General features: G+C 46.4%; 1 protein-coding gene across 6 annotated transcripts in view; it reads left to right on the top strand.

Moving 5' to 3' along the window:
- The window catches only part of PDE1C (phosphodiesterase 1C), a 1,267,836-nt gene that overhangs the window by 1,168,981 nt on the left and 78,570 nt on the right, over positions 1-20,285 (top strand). For all 6 annotated transcript variants that reach the window (XM_075586551.1, XM_075586550.1, XM_075586552.1 and 3 more), the window contains one exon: positions 5,700-5,875. In XM_075586551.1, the coding sequence (XP_075442666.1) occupies positions 5,700-5,875 (176 nt within the window). The remainder of the gene's footprint in view (positions 1-5,699; positions 5,876-20,285) is intronic.

Raw genomic sequence — 20,285 nt, 5'->3', positions numbered from 1 at the left:
AATGTTTGGTCAAAATGGCCTTTATTTGTTGACTCCTTTTATTGTATTTTGATATATCCAAACAGGCCCTAAATGCATTTTCAGAAAAGCTAAGACTGTAGCAGGTCATATCTCACCCAGTGATATTTTCAATAAAGATATTAGAATAAATAAATTCATGACTAAAGTTTCATTCAATTGTGGTTCGTGTAATGTATGCAATTACATGATACCTGCCAATCATTTCTTCTCCCACAATCCTCATAGAAGATACAAAATTAATTGTTTTATTAATTGTAATTCTAATTTTGTTATTTATCTTTTATTTTGTGGATGTGGAAAGAGATATGTGGGGAGGACCACGAGAAGTTTAAAAATCAGGATTCAGGAACACATTGGGTTAATTAGGAGAAAGGATACACAACATCCAGTATCCAAACATTTTTGCGAATGCCCTAGTGGAGGTCTTAAAAATTTTAGATTTCTGGGTTTCGACAGGGTCACGTTAGGAGAGAGGAAAGGTAATCTCATTAACGCTTTGGATCGTAGAGAATCCAAATGGATTATCCTACTTAAAACTAGGAATCCAGATGGTATAACCATAGAATGGAATTTGAGTCATTTCCTTCGTGATTAGAGATTTTGATGAATTAAAAACAATCATAAACAATAAATCAATGACAATTTGTATTTAAACAGTTTATTGAAATGTTTATTGAAATATGTATTAGAATATCTTTTCAAAGGTCCTACAGTATGTGAAAATTGGTGAAGATTGTGAAGATGCTAAACAATTGTTAGGATATTCATACTTATTCATACATGTTTATTAGATGGATTGCAATCTTTAAATCTTTTGAGTTTTCTTAAACAATTCTAAATGTTTTACATTACATATATGCTATGCTGACTGGATGTAAAGGCTCTTGATGGAGATATATGAAGGATTTGTTTTATGTTAATTTTGTTATTGTCATCTCCTTTCCTTCTTTCTCTTTCTCTCCAAACTTCTTTCTTTGCTTTTTGACCAATCCTTTCCCCTTCCCGTCCCTTTTTTCCCCCTTCCCCCCCCACTCTCTTTTCCTCCTCCTCCCCCCTTCCCTTCCTTTCCCCTCTTTCCCTTCTCCTCAATTCTTCTGTTCTGTCTCTTAGGAGGATTTAGAAGTTCATCACATTGTTTTAAATTTTTCATATATTTTTCTTTTTACATTAGATTAGCTTTTTAATTATGATTTAATACATGTGTTTTTTGTTTTTTATTTTTATGGTTAAACAAGGGAGATAATATGATAATGATGGTTGGATAGATTTCTGATTAGAACTTTTATTGTTGTCATATGTAATGTACTATAAATTGGATGTTAATCCCTTACATGCTCTCCCTTCTTGTGATGTTCATTATCGTAGATGGATTGCTCTGGTCTTCAGTTTCTCCTTCCCCACCGGTGGAGGAAGACGTGTCTGGGATCGATTGCTCTAGTCTGCTCCTCTCACAGTGTGGGAGGGGTTGTTCAGGAGTGGTGATCTCCTGCTGCGTCGCAGACCGCTCATGATGCGGGTTCTGTAGCCGCGCCGGAGGGGGCGGAGCGGGGGGAGTGCCTACCCACCTACGCTTTTGGCTTCATGGGATGGGGGAAGCATCATAGGGACGGTGACGCTCCTTTGAAGCGCCGGTTATTACCTGATTTTGGTGCCAAAACAGAAAACACAGGTAGGGTATATAAGAACTGTATCTGAGCTATTTGTTATACTCCTTGACAAAGAACTACTGTTCGAAACGCGTAGGAGGTTGCTCTCCTCCGTTTGTTGGATGTTTTCACATCAATAAACATTTATTTTTGTTATCCTGGGACCCACTTCATTGGACTGTGTGCCAGTTTCCTATTTTCTCTACAGCTATACATATCTACTTGGCTGCACGTCTACCAGGAATCCAAAGGACCAGTGCAATATGTAAGTACTTTTAACACTTAGAGGCGGACCATCCCCATTGGAGGTATTATGGGGGTTTATTGCTTGCCCCTACCTCAGGGATCTTTTGGACCCACAGAGGATGTTACGTCTTATTAGCCTGAGTTCCTTTCTCCATCATTTGTGTGATCAAACACTGGAGCGCAGTTGTCACTATAAATTTTACAAGGATTCGGAGGGAGAAGACTTCTAAAGGTAAGTAAAATATTGAATGTATAAAATTGTTTTTTTTCCAGGTTTTTTATTGTATTTATTTATTTTTATGTATTTGCTTGCCCATTGACTGATAATGTATTAATCTGTAGGGTACAGATAAATACAGTGACAGCCAATGCATTTTTTGGCAAATGCTTGTTTTCTATTGATTGTTATTTTTTCGATTTCTGATTATTCTTTGGATTAAATTGTTTGGAATTTGGATGGCTTGTTTTTAGTACATTTTAGGATTGGTTAGCATTTTATATTAATTATTTGTTTTGTAGGCTACTGGTTTAAATTCATTAATTGTTTTGTTTGCTAGTGCTTTTATTTATTTAATTGATTGGTTGTCTAGTGTTTTATTTCTTGAATTGGGGTGTTTAGGTGCTTGTGTATCTTTTGTTATTGTGTATTTTTGGCCTTCATGCTTTTTTATTAGGGTGACCATTGACTGCTATAGTGGCTTATCATGCCATACTATATGGGTAGGATGTACCACTATGCCAATCAATAGGTAGAGGGTGGGTACAATGGTTCTGGGGTGGGTGGTTAGGCCTCCCGGGTGGGTAGCGGGGGAGGTAGGGTTAACCCCTTAATTACTATAGTGGTTATTAACCGCTAAAGTGATAAAGGGGTTAAGGGCCATTAGATTTTTTTTTTGTATATACTTTCTGGCATCGGAGGACATGGACCTGGAGTATGCTGACGAGGATGCTCTTCATGATGGCAGGGGTAAGTAGAACGTTTTATTTACTTTATTTATGCTGGCTGGCTAATGTTTGATTTTTTAATGGGCAATGCACATACATATGTGGATAATAGTAATTTAGCCCATTACTGTACTGTATGTGTTTGGGGGGGGGGGGGGTTGTTGGGGTTAGAGAATGAGGGTAGTAGGTTTGTTGTGTTTATTTTTTTTCTTGGGGGTAGAGGGATTGGTTGAAGGGGTTAGTAGTCCCAAGGATGGATGTTTAGGTCTTCCGGGTGATAGCAGGACTTGTTAACCCCTTCATTGCCATAACGTGTCCAACCGCTATGGTAGTGAAGGGGTTAACTCCTCCTGCAACCTTCCAGGCAGGCCTAATCACCCACCCTGGGACTAATGCCCCCTTCATCCACCCCCTCTGCCCCAAGAAACGGGCATCTGAGGTTTAACCCCTTAATTGCCTTAGCGGCTAGCCGATAAGGTAATTAAGCTTTTTTTTAAATGCATAGGAGATACCGGTACCCCATAACGGGGCCTGTATCTTGGGAAGCAGGGGGTCCCCGAATCTCAAATCAATGCAGGTTCTGCTCCGGGGACCCTCTGCTAATCTACACTAGTATTACATTTTATATTAAAAACTTTTGATCGCTGGCGAGATTTTCACCTGGAGAGGCGGCTCTCTCTGTGCAGCTCTCTCTGCAGCTGAAACAAATCACTGGATAAGACCTTTTCAGAGAGGCGATCAACACGTCGCCGGCTACTCGCCCGTTTTTGGAATTTTACTATCACAGGTAATCGAGGCTTTCTGAACACTGTGATAGCAAAGCTAAAAAAACTGGCAAATTATACAGCCCGGCAATTTTTTTTTATGAAGGCTTATAGTATAGGCCCCTATTGTATTTATAGATACATTGAAACAAAACACTAGCAATCTAACACTAGTCACCAACACTATATACAACAGCCGCTTGCTCACCCATCAGCCACATAGCAAGGTTACTATCCCCAGGCCCACCTTCAATTTTCGAGCTATGAACGTTCAGACGGGAAGTCGAGCGGCAGGGAGAGGAAGGTCCTCACTGAGCCGCCATATCCCGAATGTTGGGCACAACTTTCGGTAGGTCAGGCCATCCCCCCTCCACAGTTGTCCCGTGCTCCCCCCTTGGTGGTGGCCTTGACTATCCATGGCAAACAGCAATCACTTATCCTAAATCTTCCGTGAAAAGAACTCACCCTGCCATACATAAGATTTTTAAGCCAACTGGCAATTTACCTATTGTTTTCTTTTTTTATAGTTTTACTTAAATAAAATATGCGTAAGTAGCATTCTCCTTAGATATCCACTGACCAATACTCACTAGAATACTTCACCCACCCATTGACAAGCTAAACCACACAAATCCTGCACTGTATCTAAAACTTGACAGATGGATTGGCTTTACCACTCACCCTCCCACATACAGTACTGTAATTCCACGTGCCATCCCACAATCTGCAAGTCCCTTCCAATTCTGAGCTATTTTTATCACATTATATTTTGTCATTTGTATATTTTTCTTCTAATGCAATCACATCTATTCCCACTTGTGGCTACTTAACCCTCTATCAACCTTCTCAATTAAAGAAGTAATTCTAGCTAGTTTGGGCCAAACTGAAAATCCATTAGCACTCCAAGTAAAGGCTATTTGCAGTACAATAGAAATCTCATACACAAATAATTGTAGCAAGTTGCTGGGAAAAGTGTCTTTTAAAAAATGTGTTTACTTAACTTTAAGGGTAGGAACTATTGCTGGTGGTTTGGTTCTAAAAAAAAATCATGTTTTGGTTTTTGAATATTAATAAAAGATGAAGAAAAAAAAAGCCTTTCTTGGATTTTGCTTCCAATTCTTCCTGGAGTTGGACTCGGAGTGCAAATTGAACGTCAGATTCTGAAATTGCTCGGCTCAGAATATTAATTGAACGTCAATTCGGAGAAGTTTGAATTTTGAACCTACAAACGTGACCATTCTTACTTACAGTAACTTTTATTAACCTCATCAGTGCAGCATAATGTAACAGTTACTGGTAGCAGCCGTTTTTGTAACCTCTTTTTGAAAAAGTGATATTTGTAATGGCATTTAAGTTTATAATTTTGTATCCAACTTTCTCAATTCCTCGCATTTTCAGTACACTTTTATTACCTAACAAACAAATCTCTAATTCATCAACGCCTCAGACTCATAACACATCATCACGGCATATTTCAACGTGTAACTTTTTAGTTAACAAAAGTTATAGCTTTATAAAAACAAGGCAAAAGACAAAAAAACTACTCTCAGCTCCAAAAATAGCACACTCCTTGAGAAAGGGCTGCATAGCCTGAAACGCGTGGGAGAATTGTCCTGTTCTGTCCTTAGTGTTTTTTGTTTTTAATATGTAACCAATAAACCTTTTTTATTTTTCTGTTCGCCTGGTGAGTTCACTGGTGCTTACTGCTGGACTCTGCTGTTCAACCAATCTTTCATTCACTTATAAAAACAAGGACCTGGTATCTTTGCATAAAACCAATACTAATGACATAATACTGTATGTTTCTGTGCATTCATGTTTAAGAAGACCTAATAAGCATGCATAAAGTAAAAATTGTTGGACACGCTATAATGTCCAGGGCGTCAATTTTATTGCATTGGTGAAACCTTTAGTTGAATACTGTAAAAGAAAAACACTTTAGTAGATAATCTCAAGCCATGTTATCTCCACATGTGGTACTATTACTATGTTGTTTTGTACTGTTACACGTATGTTGACGCAGTGTATATACTGTATCTAATACTGATTTTCTCTTCTGCATTGCTGAATCCTCCAGTTTGAATAGCATTACCCCCTCAGACGTTAAAAGATCAAGTGTGAAGAGCACTGGGTCAGAAGGAAGTGCCTCTTTGAACTGTTCCATACTCACTGTGGACTTCAAAAGTTTTAAATCTACCTGGAACGAGGTTGTGCAACAGAACAGAGAGAAGTGGAAGGCACAAGCAACCAAAGGTGATCAATTTGTAGAACAATTATTAAAGCTACACTGGCGACACACTTTATTCGAGCTCGGCTAGTTCCACGAATTCGGGTATACCCGGGTGTATTGAGGTTTGTGACTGTTTTCTGCCCGAGTGCATTGAGTTATTTTTCAGGCAGGGATTGAAGCATTTTATTCCCGCTGGCTGCAATACTGCACAGTACATATATATATACTGCATTACAATTCATGAATTTATGCCATCTGGTAGACACGCGAAGCATTGCAGCCTATTAAATCCTAATCATTATCATTTAACAGATCAGCCGCCCATCAGCCAGGCATGAACCCAGGCTGGGAAGGCAAATGCAACGGGGCTTGTCAGAGGTGAGGAGCGGCGCATTCCAGGTATCTGCCAGGTACATACCGGGTATTTGCTCGAATAAAGTGTGTCGGTGCAGTAGCTAATTGTCTAGGGTATATCCATGAAACAGGTGTTTTTCTATGTGTCACTCAACTTGATGGTATATTATACTACACAGAAGATAACATTTGTTACTATATGTTGCAAGAAGAATGCAGCACATACAACTAAATATGATCTGAAAGTTGTTTTGATAATCAAGAAGCACACATTAGACACCCCATGAGCACTGTCTCTCGCTTATATATTCCAGGCTCAGGAGGGAAAAAGCGCCTCCTTGAGGTGAGTTGTTTGAAGCGGTTTAGCCTTTTGCACTTAATGGAGCTACTAGCATTCCAGCGAGAGGCTAAAAATTGCGCGTTTCAGCCATTTTGGTCATTCCACCCGGATTTGCAGAGTCGGAATGAAACCGCTTCTAAAAAGCCTGTTCTGCATGGTTTGGACATGCAAGAAAGACTTAATAAATATTAAAACCTACCAATCCAAGTGGAAAGGGCTCTTTCCGCACGGATATGCAACACTCGCAGCTACTAGAATATCCCACATTGTGTTCTCTGAGGGACACATTTTCATATGTGTAGCCAGGTCCCCCCTGTCTGTCAGCACCCCCCTCACCTTGCTGGCGATCGCGGGTGCTGCCGAGTCCAGTGGCGGCCCCGCCAGCCGATTGCAAGGGTGAGGGTGGTCAGGCTCCTGCTCGGGGGTTGCCGGGGACGCGTGCGACCGGTTACCAAGGCCGCGATCGCGTTGCAGGGCTCCCGGGGCTTGTTGTTTGCGCAGAGTAGATCTAGGTGCGATGGCCAGCAGGGGAGTTGCGCATGCGCGAGGAGAGCGCGAAGAGAGCCCGCGAAACCCTAGCCTACCAGGGAAGGCTCTAGGCAGGGACTACGAGTCCCATGAGCCTCTGCACACCCCACGTGATGCCAGGGAGCCAATAGGGCCTAGGATCTCCCTGCACAGAGAGAGGAAAGGATACATTTCGTGCGCTGAGCCCACGCTAGTTAGTTGGAGCTGGGAGCAGGAAGGGGAAGGAAGGGTGTAGGGAGCGAGTTAAGCTCCTGCACCAAGTAAGGTCCCCATATCCCAGGTAGGCCCCAACTCCCCACCAGATTAGTGGGTAAGTGAGCAGGGACGGCCCCTAGGTTAGGGACTCTGCTCTTAGGTTCAGGTAGATGCATTCTTGTCCGGTCACAGCGGTCAGTGCTGTGAGGGCGGACAAGAGAGCATCGTGAGAGTGCAGTGTGTCTGCTGCCGAGGTTAGGTAGGAGTGAGTCAGATGGGATCCGGGTGGTGATGGGAAGAGGTAGTGTGGGAGCAGGGGGTCAGGGGCCCAACTGCATAGAATAGGCTACCCCATAGGCCCCTAGGAGTTTCCCCTAAAGTCATCCAAGTTTGCGGTGCTGTAGGGACGGCCTATAGCAGCAGGACGCATCACGGTAGTTCACGTAGTCAGTTAGGGACTCAGCATACTGCGCAGTGTTCTGAAGGTTGGGCGCAGACTGTTGCGGCAGAGTTTTCTGCGTGGGATCGTCACGGGTGGTGGTTCCGGTGTCTTCGGTCAGCGGATCCTTTTCGAAGTAGTTGCAGATCCGAGCACTGGAGTGCTCGGCAGGTACTATAACTCTACAAGTGCACAAACAGTTCCATTAGTTAGTGACTGCGCAGTCACCATTCTTAGTTTCTCCCTAAAGGGGAGTGGACATACTGAGTGAGGATTACTGGACACGGGGTGGGATCACCCGGTGCAGGTGGGGCGTCCTGCGAGGCGCATTAGCTAGTATCTCCTCCAGAGAGGGACACCTGTTGTTCTATATGGTTATATGGTTCATGTGCTCTTAAGTAAAGACCTTAGTTATTATACATACGTTGTGTGGAGTGATATTAATGTGTCCTGCTAGGACCAATTCCCGCTCTGCTGGGAACCATCGCAGGTGGAGGCGCTGCACCGAGTACAGGGTTACTCCTAATATAATTGCCCCAGGTTCCCCGTGGCGGAAGCTCAGCCCTCCTGTGAGCCTAACAGGTAAAGCACCACACCTGGTAACGCTAAGTTCCCCGCACCCACACTATATCTGCAATTGGGTGGGGTGGAATACACGTTACATTTGGAGGCGCTGCTGAGATACCTGTCAACAGGACAGGCTTTTGCTAGGCACACTGGGAAACAGGAGAGTGTATGCTGCCACTTTGTGCTGTGTTGGGACGGAACCCAGGGGTAGTCAGGGGAGCTGATGGAGTTGTCAGACTGCAGGGACGACCTGGGAACCTGAGAGGAGTTGCTAGTCTGGAGCCGGGCTATAGCTGTTCTAGTCACCTTGAGGTAGTGCTAGTGGTAGGATGCCTAAAGGGATAGCCTATTAACGTGGTCAGGAATCCTGGAGAGGGTCTGTGCTAGGCTGACCAAGAGAGGTAGACGCCCAAGTACTGCATGGAAGAGCCAGAGTACTCTAGTCCATTCCAGACCACTTACCGAAGGGAGCACAGACTAGGAGGAAGGAGACACAGCATACACAGAGAGAGTGAGCCTAGCCTGAGGTAGTGCAACACAAGTCAGACCTACATTAGGTACACAAGGTGGTGTATCGGGCAATCTTTATTGTACCGGTATGGCAGCTGCCCCACAGAGAGGAGCTCCATGTACAATAATCACAAATACAATACACCTATGGGGACCGCAAGAATGGAGGATCGCGCGGCGCGGAAGGTCCGAGATGGCGGACAGAGGTAGATGGAGGGAGCGCACGTGGCGTGCATTCCACTGAAGAGCAAGCGGCAGAAGGGACTTTTGCAAGCATGCTGTGGAGTAGCGCCAAAGCTGTGGCCACGCCGTTTTGGTCCTGCCTAGGACCGCGGGGTGATACCCTGGAGGACAGTATTGAGGACATTGTGATTGTGGGCGGTGGAATTGAAGAATCTGACAGCCAGACGGCGATTCCCATGCAAAGATCTACCTCAATTGTGATTGTAAACGGCCGGGCAAACCAAGATGGGGCTCCCGCTTCCCTGGGAGACCGCGTGGGCCGAGTGCAGAGAATTCTGCAAATGTAAAAGTTGCAGATAGTTGGCCGGGATTGGCGCCAAAGAGAGAACCCCACCCTGTTGGGGCTAGTGGCGCGAAAGCTGTGGCCACGCCCTTCAGGACTGTAAAAGGCTCAGAGCCAATTATGGGCCATAACGTGAATCTGTGGGACCCTCCCCAAATATTCACCAGGGGGAGGGGTCTCTACCTCTGCCAAGCGAGACCCGAGTTGTCTGAGGGAGGAGCTGGATGTGAGCTTCCTGTCCCACAGTTGCGAGGAGCTGGTGAACAAGAGAGACCCCTGTGCCAAGTGTCTCCCTTAACCAGTACTACAAAGAGCGAGATGGACATTGGGGTATACCCCTATTCACTGCCAGGAGGCTTCCTGGTAGTCAAAGCTGGGCACGTCGCGGAGGCGGGAGCGGACACAGCCATGCTGATGGCTGAAGCTCCGTGCGCGGTCCGGAAAGAACCTGTTGATCCCGGAGTATGGGGATCGCTTCTAATGATCAGAACGGAGCCTGAAGAAAAAGGGGCCAACAAACGCGGTGAGAACCCGGAACCTCACCGTCGGTCCCCTGCGGGAGTGCCACTCCCCGAGTCGGAGTTTGGCTCCTTGGATGAGGAACAAGCAACCCCGACGATGGTGGTGATGCGCCTACCGGCGGACCACTACAGCAGTGCTGTGAACGAAGCAGGCCTTACCTGTGTCGCAGCGTAGTGGAGCCTCGAGGTGCCGAGATCGCCTGTGTGGAGGCAGCCGGAGCGGCGGAGTCCCACGGGCGTGGTGACTGGCGGAGCAGACGGAGGAAAAGATCCCATCCCGAGCCGAAGGAACGGTGAGACACATCCTTACCCTCCACAGGCGCCGGTGGTGGCAATGGCGGAGAGAGGCCTAGCTCAGGCCCGAGCAGAGCGGAGAGCAGAACCCTCACTTCCGGCGGCGGACGTCGTTCTGGAGGAAGAGGTTCCGGTGGGGAACCCAATGCAAGATGGTGGCGAGTCCCGCGAGATCCATGACATCACATCCGACGGACACAGCGGAGCCGGGTGGAAAATGGCCGCGTCCTCGTGACCAAGTAGCTGCACCAGATCGCCTTGATCCAGGAAGAGCTGGCAGGCCCTGCGGAAGCCTGGGAGCAGCGAGACGGGAGAACTGTAGCGCCAGTCCGATGGCACCGGGCAAGGTAGCACGAAGTTGCGGGTCGTAGCCCCGCGTAAGCCGGCAGTATTTCCCTATGCCCAACCCCCGGGCATAGTTAAAACCCCTGTCCCCGTCACTTACTCATCTGGGTCCCAGTCGAGCCAAGGGTTGTATGGGGAGTCCCGGGACACTTCTGATGAAAGGACTGGGGAGAACCTGGACTGGGGTGATTGCTTTACCTCCGATGAGGGATCGGGGAGGGAAGTGTTACCCTATGTGACATCTTCGGGGGTGAATCCTACTGTAATCAAGCATGTGGCTAAAGGGGGAGTCAAGCGTTATGGTATGCACACTCATTCCAGTGGGATGTCTGGGGATTTGGGTAATATTGCTCATATTGTGCCTGTTGCTCGAGTAGCACCCTATGTGCCTCCAGTGTCGGCAAGAGTTGCCAGGAATCGCCAAAAGTTGTTACTTTATTTTCACCAGCCATGGGAGGGAGAAATTGAGTTCAAAATGGGTTCCACTGATGAGGATAGGGGATATAGTACTGATGAGGAGGAAGGATCAGGGGAAGAAAATTGGGATTCTGATAGCTCTCTAGAGGATTGGGATCCTGAAGTGTTAGACGAGAAGTGGTGTAATCAAGAAAATATAGCTTACATCTCCAGGAGATGCCTGAAGGAAGTGTATGGGCATGATCCTCTCAGTCCACTAGCATCCAGGCCAGAGTTATGGGCTGATTGTGGGTGTCCAGTATGTCACCCAGAGTGTTATAGAATTGCTGCTCTAAACCCAGTGGACCATGCTGTGCGCAGGCCACCTTAAGAGGGTATGGTAGTACCAGTAATGGATACTCCAGCAGGGTGTAATCCTGGTTGTTACACATCTAAGTTAGGATGTAGCTGTTATTATGTTATGATGAAAAGATATGTACTGTAATGAGTGTTGTTGTGTTTTGCACAACCTGAAGGAAGGTTCCGCAAATTTAGATCCCAGCCGGGTAGTTGGGTTCCACCAGGGGGAGAATGTAGCCATGTATAAAATTGGTGTACATATCTCTTTCTCATGCTGGCAGTAAACCTGGTACTGCTGCGGCCAAGTTTATTCGAGCATTTGCCCGTTCTTGGCCGCAGCAGTAGCCTGGCGCGCGCCCGAGAGTGACGGGCGCGCGCCGAAGCAGCGGAAGAGCGCCCTCCGATCGGGGCGCTCTCCCTACCGCTGCCGGGTCCGCCGGGTCCCCCGGAACCCCCTGCCGCTGTCCCGCAATCGCGGGACACCAGGGCTCCCTCGGGGAGCCCCTGGACGCGCGTGCAGGGGGCGCACGCTCCCGAAGACGCGTGACCGCGCGTCTATGACGCGCGGCACGCCGAGGGGCGGCCACTAGCAAGCCGGGAAATCTCCCGGCTTGCGGTACCGGCCACACTTTAATAAAGTGTGTCGGTAGTGTAAGTATGTTGGATTGCCAGCAACAATCATGGAGGTTTGCCCTCAAACCCTGGTGAGGTGTCATATGTCCCAAAGGAAGTGACAACATGCTGTGTGTCCACGATTAGTGACATCAGAGATGTGCCTGTTCCTGAGGTGATATAAGACACAGCACTGCCTAAAGTTAGCAGTTCTGTTCAGTTGGTGTTTTGACTCTGTTCAGGAGAGTCATGTGGAGGTCTGCAACAGTGTTGCAGAGGCTGATGCAATAGCTGTGAGGCTGGGCAGCTCAAGAGAGACAAGCTGATGAATTTCCCTAAGGGGAGAGGTGGAGAGCAACTCTATTAGAGGAGAAGGAACCTTCCTAATGGAGTGCAGCAAAGGAATGAGCGGCTAAGCTGCTAGCTGTGAGGGGAAGCTGGCCCATACCACCAAGCAACAATAAAGATGCCCTGTTCAAAGACAACCCCACTGTGTGAGTCTGGAATTACTCTAGAGAGGAAGGCACCACAGAGGAGTTCCTCATCAGAACCATCCCCTTGCGGACGCAGGGATCCTGATGAGGTGGAGGCGCTGCACTGGATATAGGTAGGACTCATGAACACTACCTCAGCTGTCTGTCTGGGTTGGCAATCCCGATACACCATCATGCGGGAGACTCAGGAGTCCGGTTGCCAGCAGGTGCACCACCAGACACGACCATGTATTGGGGACTGGTTAGACCACAGGGGCCAATATGAGATTGGGTGGGTCAGACAGGCCAGGAAAACCGTTACATATGTTTTATTCATATTATTTATTTATATTGCTCCAACAAGAGTAAACGACAATGACAAGCATAGCAAATGATTGACTTTAATTTATGTGCAATAATATAACAGGTCACAGCTCTAGTGCTATGCCATAAGATACCATTTGGCACCAGAAGATACCTTTTGCCCTATTCAAGTGAATGGGCAATAAGGTGTCTTATGGCATTGTACCCTTTAGCAAATATATATATACTTACCATAACTTAACTATATATATATGGTGAGTAAACTTAACTAAGTATGGTAAACCCCATCCTCATTGCTTCATTGCATAGCCAGTTAACCAACCCCCCACTGATGAGACCCATTAAGGTCGAAACGGCTGTCTGTGGGTGGGTTTTCTGGCTATGCATCTTAATCCTGGCTGTGCTCAAAGCTGTGACCATGCAGCAAGCTTAAGCCTATAGGGAACCATGTTAAAAATGGTTTTTGAAGCAAAAAGTGGCACTGTGTGCTCATTTGCATGTCATTTCCCAGAATCCTTTGCTGCAGTGGAAGTGCTGTGTGCTGGGTGATAATGGTGAAAGGCGGGGTTGCAGACCTGCCTTAGACATGCAAATGAGCATACAGTTGTATTATATATATATATATATATATATATATATATATATATATATATATATATATATATATATACAGTATGTGCAGCACAACACTTACATACTGTACCAGTGTTTTATGCACATGTCGTTCTATACCAAGGTTCCCTTGTCTGCTATTCTCTCATTTAACTGTATTTAGGGAGGTATCCAATTTTTTTGCCTTCGTGATTTTTATGTGGGGAAGGGAACTGTTTCCCTTATTGTTATTTTAAGATATATTCTGGTTCATAGTGTGTTTTTTCACTGTTTGTGCTAGAACTATAGATAGGGTGACCAGATTTTAAAAATGAAAAACCGGGACACTTTAAAACATTATTTATAAAACAATGTACATCACGTCACGCCCCCCCTCATCATTGCCATGACAACAAGACACTAACGTCAGGCGGTGACATGTTGCCATGACAATGTGGCACCACGTGATGCCTCGTCACCATAATGCATCTCATCGTCATGTCAACTTGATGCCGCGTGACATCACGGAGCAGCTCGTTGTTATGGCAATGTGTATTACGTGACGTCGCGCAGCCATGTTGACGGAATTTGGAGGGGAGGATACAGCCAAAGGCAAGATAAAAATATATAATATATAGATCTAAAAAAATGTTATCTCCGCGTTAGCCTTCAATAGAAGGTGGCAACCCTGGCTGCAGTGTGTGTTTCTGTATACAGAGGTAGGCCCTGCAGTGGGTGTTTGTGTGTATAGAGGTGAGGGCTGCAGTGGGTGTTTGTGTGTATAGAGGGGGGGGCTTCAGTGTGTGTTTGTGTGTATAGAGGTGGGGGCTGCAGTGTGTGTTTGTGTGTACAGTTTGGAGCAGTGATTCCCAACCTTTTTTGTTTGGAGGAACCCTTTAAGTATTTCTTTACATTTTGGGGAACCCCTATCTGGATAACATGTTCGACGGGTAAATCACAAAATAGATGTGTAAAGAAGTGGGGGTAATAAATAATAATTAACTCATGCTTTTGAATAAACAATGTGTATATATTTTGTAATGATTTTGGTTTAAACATCCCCCCCTACATCTCACATCACCCCCCCTGCATCTCACATCACCCCCCCACGGATCAATCGATTTCTCCCCCCCTTCTTTCTCCCTCCTCTCTCTCACCCCCCCTTCTCTCCTCTCCCTCTCTCCTCCTCCCCCTCTCTCTCTCCTCCCATCTCTCCCTCCCCCTCTCCCATCCTCTCTCACTCCCCCTCTCTCTCTTCCCCCTCTCTCTCTTCCTCCCCTCTCTCTTCCCCCCCTCTCTCTCCTCCCCTCCCCCCCTCTCTCTCTCCCCCTCTCTTTCTCTCTCTCTCCCCCTCTCTCTCCCCCCCTCTCTCTCTCCCCCTCTCTCTCTCCCTCTCTCTCTCCCTTTCCCCCCTCTCTCTCTCCCCCTCTTTCTCTCCCTCTCCCCCTCTCTCCCTCTCCCCCTCTCTCTCTTCCCCCTCTCTCTCTTCCTCCCCTCTCTCTTCCCCCCCTCTCTCTCCTCCCCTCCCCCCCTCTCTCTCTCCCCCTCTCTTTCTCTCTCTCTCCCCCTCTCTCTCCCCCCCTCTCTCTCTCCCCCTCTCTCTCTCCCTCTCTCTCTCCCTTTCCCCCCTCTCTCTCTCCCCCTCTTTCTCTCCCTCTCCCCCTCTCTCCCTCTCCCCCTCTCTCTCTCCCTCCCCCACCTCTCTCTCTTCCCCCTCTCTCTCTCTCTTCCCCCCATCTCTCACCTCCCCTCCCCTCTCCCCCCTCTCTCCCCCCCTCTCTCTCTCTCTCCCTCTCCCCCCTCTCTCTCTCTTCCCCCCTCTCTCTCTCTCCCCCCCCTCTCTCCCCTCCCCTCTCCCCCCCTCTCTCTCTCTCCCTCTCTCCCCCTCTCTCTCTCTCCCTGTAAGCGGACGCTCACATAGGTACACAATGGAGACTTTTATAAGGTGAAATTATAACGAGGCTTTATTTTGCCTTTTCCTTAACATCAGGAAACCATCCAAACAAAGGGGAAACAAAGCTTCTATTCACTTGGGAGTGGTTCTAGTGAAATACTATGCAATTCACAACTCCCTTAGTTAAGCATGTCTCCCAGCCCCAAAACATATAGCATGAAATAAGCAGATATAAGAAGTCTCTTAAGAATGAAAGTCTTATCTGTTCCTTGGAGGGAAAATCTTCTCTGTTCCTGGTTCAGCTCCCTTCCCTCAGGGTGTGTCAGCATTCAGGTTTAGAAGTTTTCCCTGTGTCTTGAAAGCAGCTATGCTGTGTCTTCTGGCAGAGCTCAAGACAGGTTGTGAGAGTAAAGACAATCTCTGCTCTCTCTCCAAAGTTCAGCTCAGGTATGAGCTAAGGAGACACCCTTCCTGTCTCAAAAGACAGGCTTTTGTAAGCAATCTAAATCAGGCAGGTGGTGTTTATTAATTGACTACCAGCAGTTAATCACCACACTGCTAGAGGCACATTACTTGAACAGGGATTACTCCCTGTTACATACCTCCCCTGTTTGTGGGAAGCTCGGGCTTGCCACGGCCAAAGCCCATCCTTCCACTCTCATTCTAGATATCTCTGTGACTTGAATGAGAGTGGATGAAGGAAGAGAACCCTCAGTCCTGCTGGGATTGGAGCCCTTTCTCCAGTTTATTCGTGTCTCCTACTGAAGGTGCGTGAGATCAGCACGCCTCAGTCGCTCGAGGAGGATTTTTTCCAAGTATAGTCTTTTTTCTACCTGCGCGGTCATGAGATTTCCCTCGCGTCGGGTGCTCGTCTTATTGTAGGCATACTGTATGGCAGCAGTTGCAGAGCGTTTAAAAACAGCCTCTAAAGTTTTCCGCTCTTGAAGCTGTCTCTCTGCCCTTTTCCCACTCAATGGGGTTGATAGTTCAGCCTCTTTGAGATTAAGTTGCAATTCCACACCCACTTCCAGAGAATGTCCCATCTTTTCAGCTTTATCAGCTAAGGATTCTTCTGGTTTTAATTCAGCACGTGTACCTTCTTTTGTTGCCTGCTGGGTGGCTGAAGGTTTTGCTAGTGCTTGTTTAGGTGGTTCAAATTTTGCAACCTTGTCTTTCAGATGAGCGGTATTCCCAGCTCTCACTGTACCCTTGTCTTCATGGGTTTTTGAGGCTGTAGGATACTGACGCTTAGTCAGGGTCAATACTTGTCCTTGTAGGACTGTAATCTCATCCGCGTGAGATCCCTGTTTTTTGAGTGCGTCTTGCAAGTCTCTTCTCAGGGAATATATCTGCATGCTTTGCTTTTTCTGAGCTTGCTTCCACATTTTTATTGCATTGGGAAGCACTATGAACTTCTTTGCTTGGGCCACAGTTACTTGTTTCAGTTTCTGGACCTTCTGGTGCTCCCTTTTGTGCCGCGTCACCTGGGTTCTAAGCTTGGCTTTTAGCGTTGCTTTGGTGATGCTCAGGGTAGCCTTCAGTTTCTCATGCGGCTTTGCGGGGACATACTGGGTCATCAAACGTTCCTGCAGCACTTGAATTTCTTTAACAGCCTGCAGTTTGTCATCCTGCAGAGTTCGCTGCTTCTCCTCTGCCTTCTTGAAGTGCGTACGCAGACCTTGCAGTTGGTTCTGCAGTCGGTGCTCTGCTTCAAACTTCTCACCTTCCAAAAGTCTATTTATTTCTTTAAGCTCGTGCAGCTTTTCATTTTTTTCCTTGACGTCGTTTATCAAATTAAAATTTTCTTCTTTGAGTTTTAAGTTTTTTCTTTGTAATCTTAAATGTTCTCCTTTTTCAGTTTCTGTACTATTCAGGGCCTCTTTGCAGTCCTCCTTCCATTTACGCACATGTGCTTTGAGAATGACAGTCTCCTGGCGTGAGACATCCTTCTCTAGGTTGAGGGTCTGAAGCTCCTTCTGGGAGACTTGGAGATTTGTATTAAGATTGACAATCGTTTCTTTAGAAATGTCCAGCTCCTCAGTGAGACTGTGTAGTTCCTTTCTGGAAACTTCCAGGTCTGTGTGGCAGCTGTTGGTCTCATGATGTGAGGCATCCAGTTCTCTGCGGAGTGTCTGAACCTCTTTCTGAGATACGTCCACCTCTATCCGGACACTGTTGACCTCCTGTTGTGAGGCATTCAGCTCTATGTGAAGAGTGTGAACCTCTTGCTGGAAGACTGTCATCTGCTTCAGTGCCTCCTCATACTTCCGCTTTAGCGTAGCCACCATTTTATCAGATTGGCTCTGCTTTTCATCCATGGCGGAAATAGTAGCATTTGCAGTATCTAGCTCAGTCTTGAGATCGTCCAATTCTGTCCTGGCTAAAGAGTACATTGCGAGCACATATTCCTGTAGCTTCACGTTATTTTTCTGTAGCTCTGTGTAACCATCTTCCTTTTGTTTCAATTGTTCACAGAGCATATCACAGTCATGCCTGGCATTTTTCAGGGCATCTTCAGGGCTGGTCAAGGGATTGTCACTCACTGGTTCCGGCTCCTCTTCCCTGGGATGGTTGGTTGAGGGTTCCTCACTGTTGGCACCGGACAGACACTTCTTTGGGGTACACGACTTCTGCTTTGGGCCCTCTCGATATTTGGTTAACCGTGGGACGAATTCTCCATGTTCTCTAGGCTGCAGGGCAACTCGGTCCCCCTTTTTCTCCACAGGATCTGCGGACGTGTCTGTTCCTTCCACGGTAAGTAAAGAACCGCTTTTCTTTTTCCGCCTTTTTGTTTTGGATGACTCCGTCCCATCAGGAATACTGGGGTCTCCTTTATTTGAAATTTTAGCAGAGTCACTGGATCCACCCGGCTTTTCTTGCAACTGTAATAGCTGACGGAAATATTCGGTGATCCACTGCTCCCGCTCTGTCTCCTGCTGATCATATTCGTCATCAAAGGGAGCGGTCTTTTCTGTTCATGCCGAGTTCAGGCACCCCCACCATTCTTGGGGTGTTTTGTGGGTGTGACTCGGTTCGGGTTCCCCGTAAGAGATGTCTTCCTCTTTATTGGACTGGAAGGGCCACTCTTCCGTGGGGTAGGGTTCATTACAGGAACGCTGCATCTTGTCCTCCATTTTTAGGCTATCAGGTGTAATTTTCTTCCTGACCTCAGGAGGCGCTATTGCAGCTGTTGCCATTGTATTTGCTAGAACCCCCAATTGTGGTAGTCCTACAGGTGGGCATATTTTGCTTGTAGAGGTCGCAGCTCTCACAGACATCTCTGTAGAATTTTTATTTCTTGGATACGTTTTACAATATCAGCTGTACTGTGCATGCATTTTCTCTCATCAGGTATACAAGATGTGCAGTTGCTAGGTAGAAAAGTCTATTTGCTTTACACCATTAACTTGCTAGGTTTAATCTCTCATTAGGTATGCTGAATGTGTAGTTGCTAGGAAAAAACTTCTGTTTGCTTTACACCATTTACTTGCTAGGTGCCATCCCTCCGCTTCAGCAACAGAATTTGGTTTTCTGCTTGAGTTCAGTAATTTTCAGTCTCATCTTTGGGTATTATGGCATTCACACTTCACACTTTGGGTGTCTGTTTTTCTCCCAAGATATATATAAAGGCAGACTTTTTTTTACTTGCAGAAAAAAAACATTCCTTGCAGTAGAATATTTCTTTCACTCCCGGCAGGGTGACTCAACACTCAGCAATTGGCTTTGGAATACCTTTTACACAGTTTAGCGATCCCTTTTTCCCCTGTAGGGCAATTTTACACTCAGCATTTGTTTGCTAAAAATTCCCCTGCTTCAGCACCGTCCTACATCAATTTTCACACTTTTCTGCATATACTCCATTCACAGCTGGTAGTCCTATGCGGTGTGGCAACCTTTTTTGCAAAATCAGTACCGCTCGTGGGTCACCATCTGTATTCACTGCTTCAGCGAAACTTTTGAAAACAACAAACACCTATCCCTTTTTAAGGGCTGACTCACTTCTTGAACCCTGACTATGGCTAGAAGGCAAAATCCCTATTTCAATGACCATATTACACCTTGTGATAGGCAAATAAAGGTTTACCTGCTTCAGCAGTCTCTCTCTCTCTCCTCTTGGGATTGGGCAAAAGAGTCCATCTGTGGTGTTTTAAGTTTCAGTGCAGTGTAAGTTTCAGTGGTGTGTATCACTTTAACTCTATAGGTCTCACACTCTTTAGGTCTATGCTGCATGAGATTTTTTTTTTTTTTTTTTTAAGTTGCTCAGACTGTTTGTAGGCAAAAACCATTAAAAAAAATTCACATAAAAAATCTCCGGTCCTTTCTAACTTCAAAGACACCTCTCATCCCACTTCTGAAACCATATGTAAGCGGGCACTCACAGAGGTACATAATGGAGACTTTTATACGGTGAAATTATAACGAGGCTTTATTGTGCCTTTTTCTTAACATCAGGAAACCATCCAAACAAGGGGGAAACAAAGCTTCTATTCACTTGGGAGTGGTTCTAGTGAAATACTATGCAATTCACAACTCCCTTAGTTAAGCATGTCTCCCAGCCCCAAAACATATAGCATGAAATAAGCAGATATAAGAAGTCTCCTAAGAATGAAAGTCTTATCTGTACCTTGGAGGGAAAATCTTCTCTGTTCCTGGTTCAGATCCCTTCCCTCAGGGTGTGTCAGCATTCAGGTTTAGAAGTTTTCCTTGTGTCTTGAAAGCAGCTATGCTGTGTCTTCTGGCAGAGCTCAAGACAGGTTGTGAGAGTAAAGACAATCTCTGCTCTCTCTCCAAAGTTCAGCTCAGGTATGAGCTAAGGAGACACCCTTCCTGTCTCAAAAGACAGGCTTTTGTAAGCAATCTAAATCAGGCAGGTGGTGTTTATTAATTGACTACCAGCAGTTAACCACCACACTGCTAGATTAAAGGCACATTACTTGAACAGTGATTACTCCCCTGTTACACTCCCCCTCCCCTCCCTCTCTCTCTCTCTCTCTCTCTCTCTCTCTCTCTCCCCCTCTCTCGTCCCCCCCCCCCTTTCTCTCCCTCTCCCCCCTTCTCTCTCCCTCTCCCCCCTCTCTCTCCCTCTCTCTCCCTCCCTCCCCCCTCTCTCCCTCTCCTCTCTCTCTCTCCCTCTCCTCTCTCTCACCTCTCTCTCTCCCCCTCT

Source organism: Ascaphus truei, chromosome 2 (assembly GCF_040206685.1).
Source record: "Ascaphus truei isolate aAscTru1 chromosome 2, aAscTru1.hap1, whole genome shotgun sequence".
NCBI classification, from domain to species: Eukaryota; Metazoa; Chordata; class Amphibia; order Anura; family Ascaphidae; genus Ascaphus; species Ascaphus truei.
This window is presented reverse-complemented; position numbering and strand designations above follow the sequence as displayed.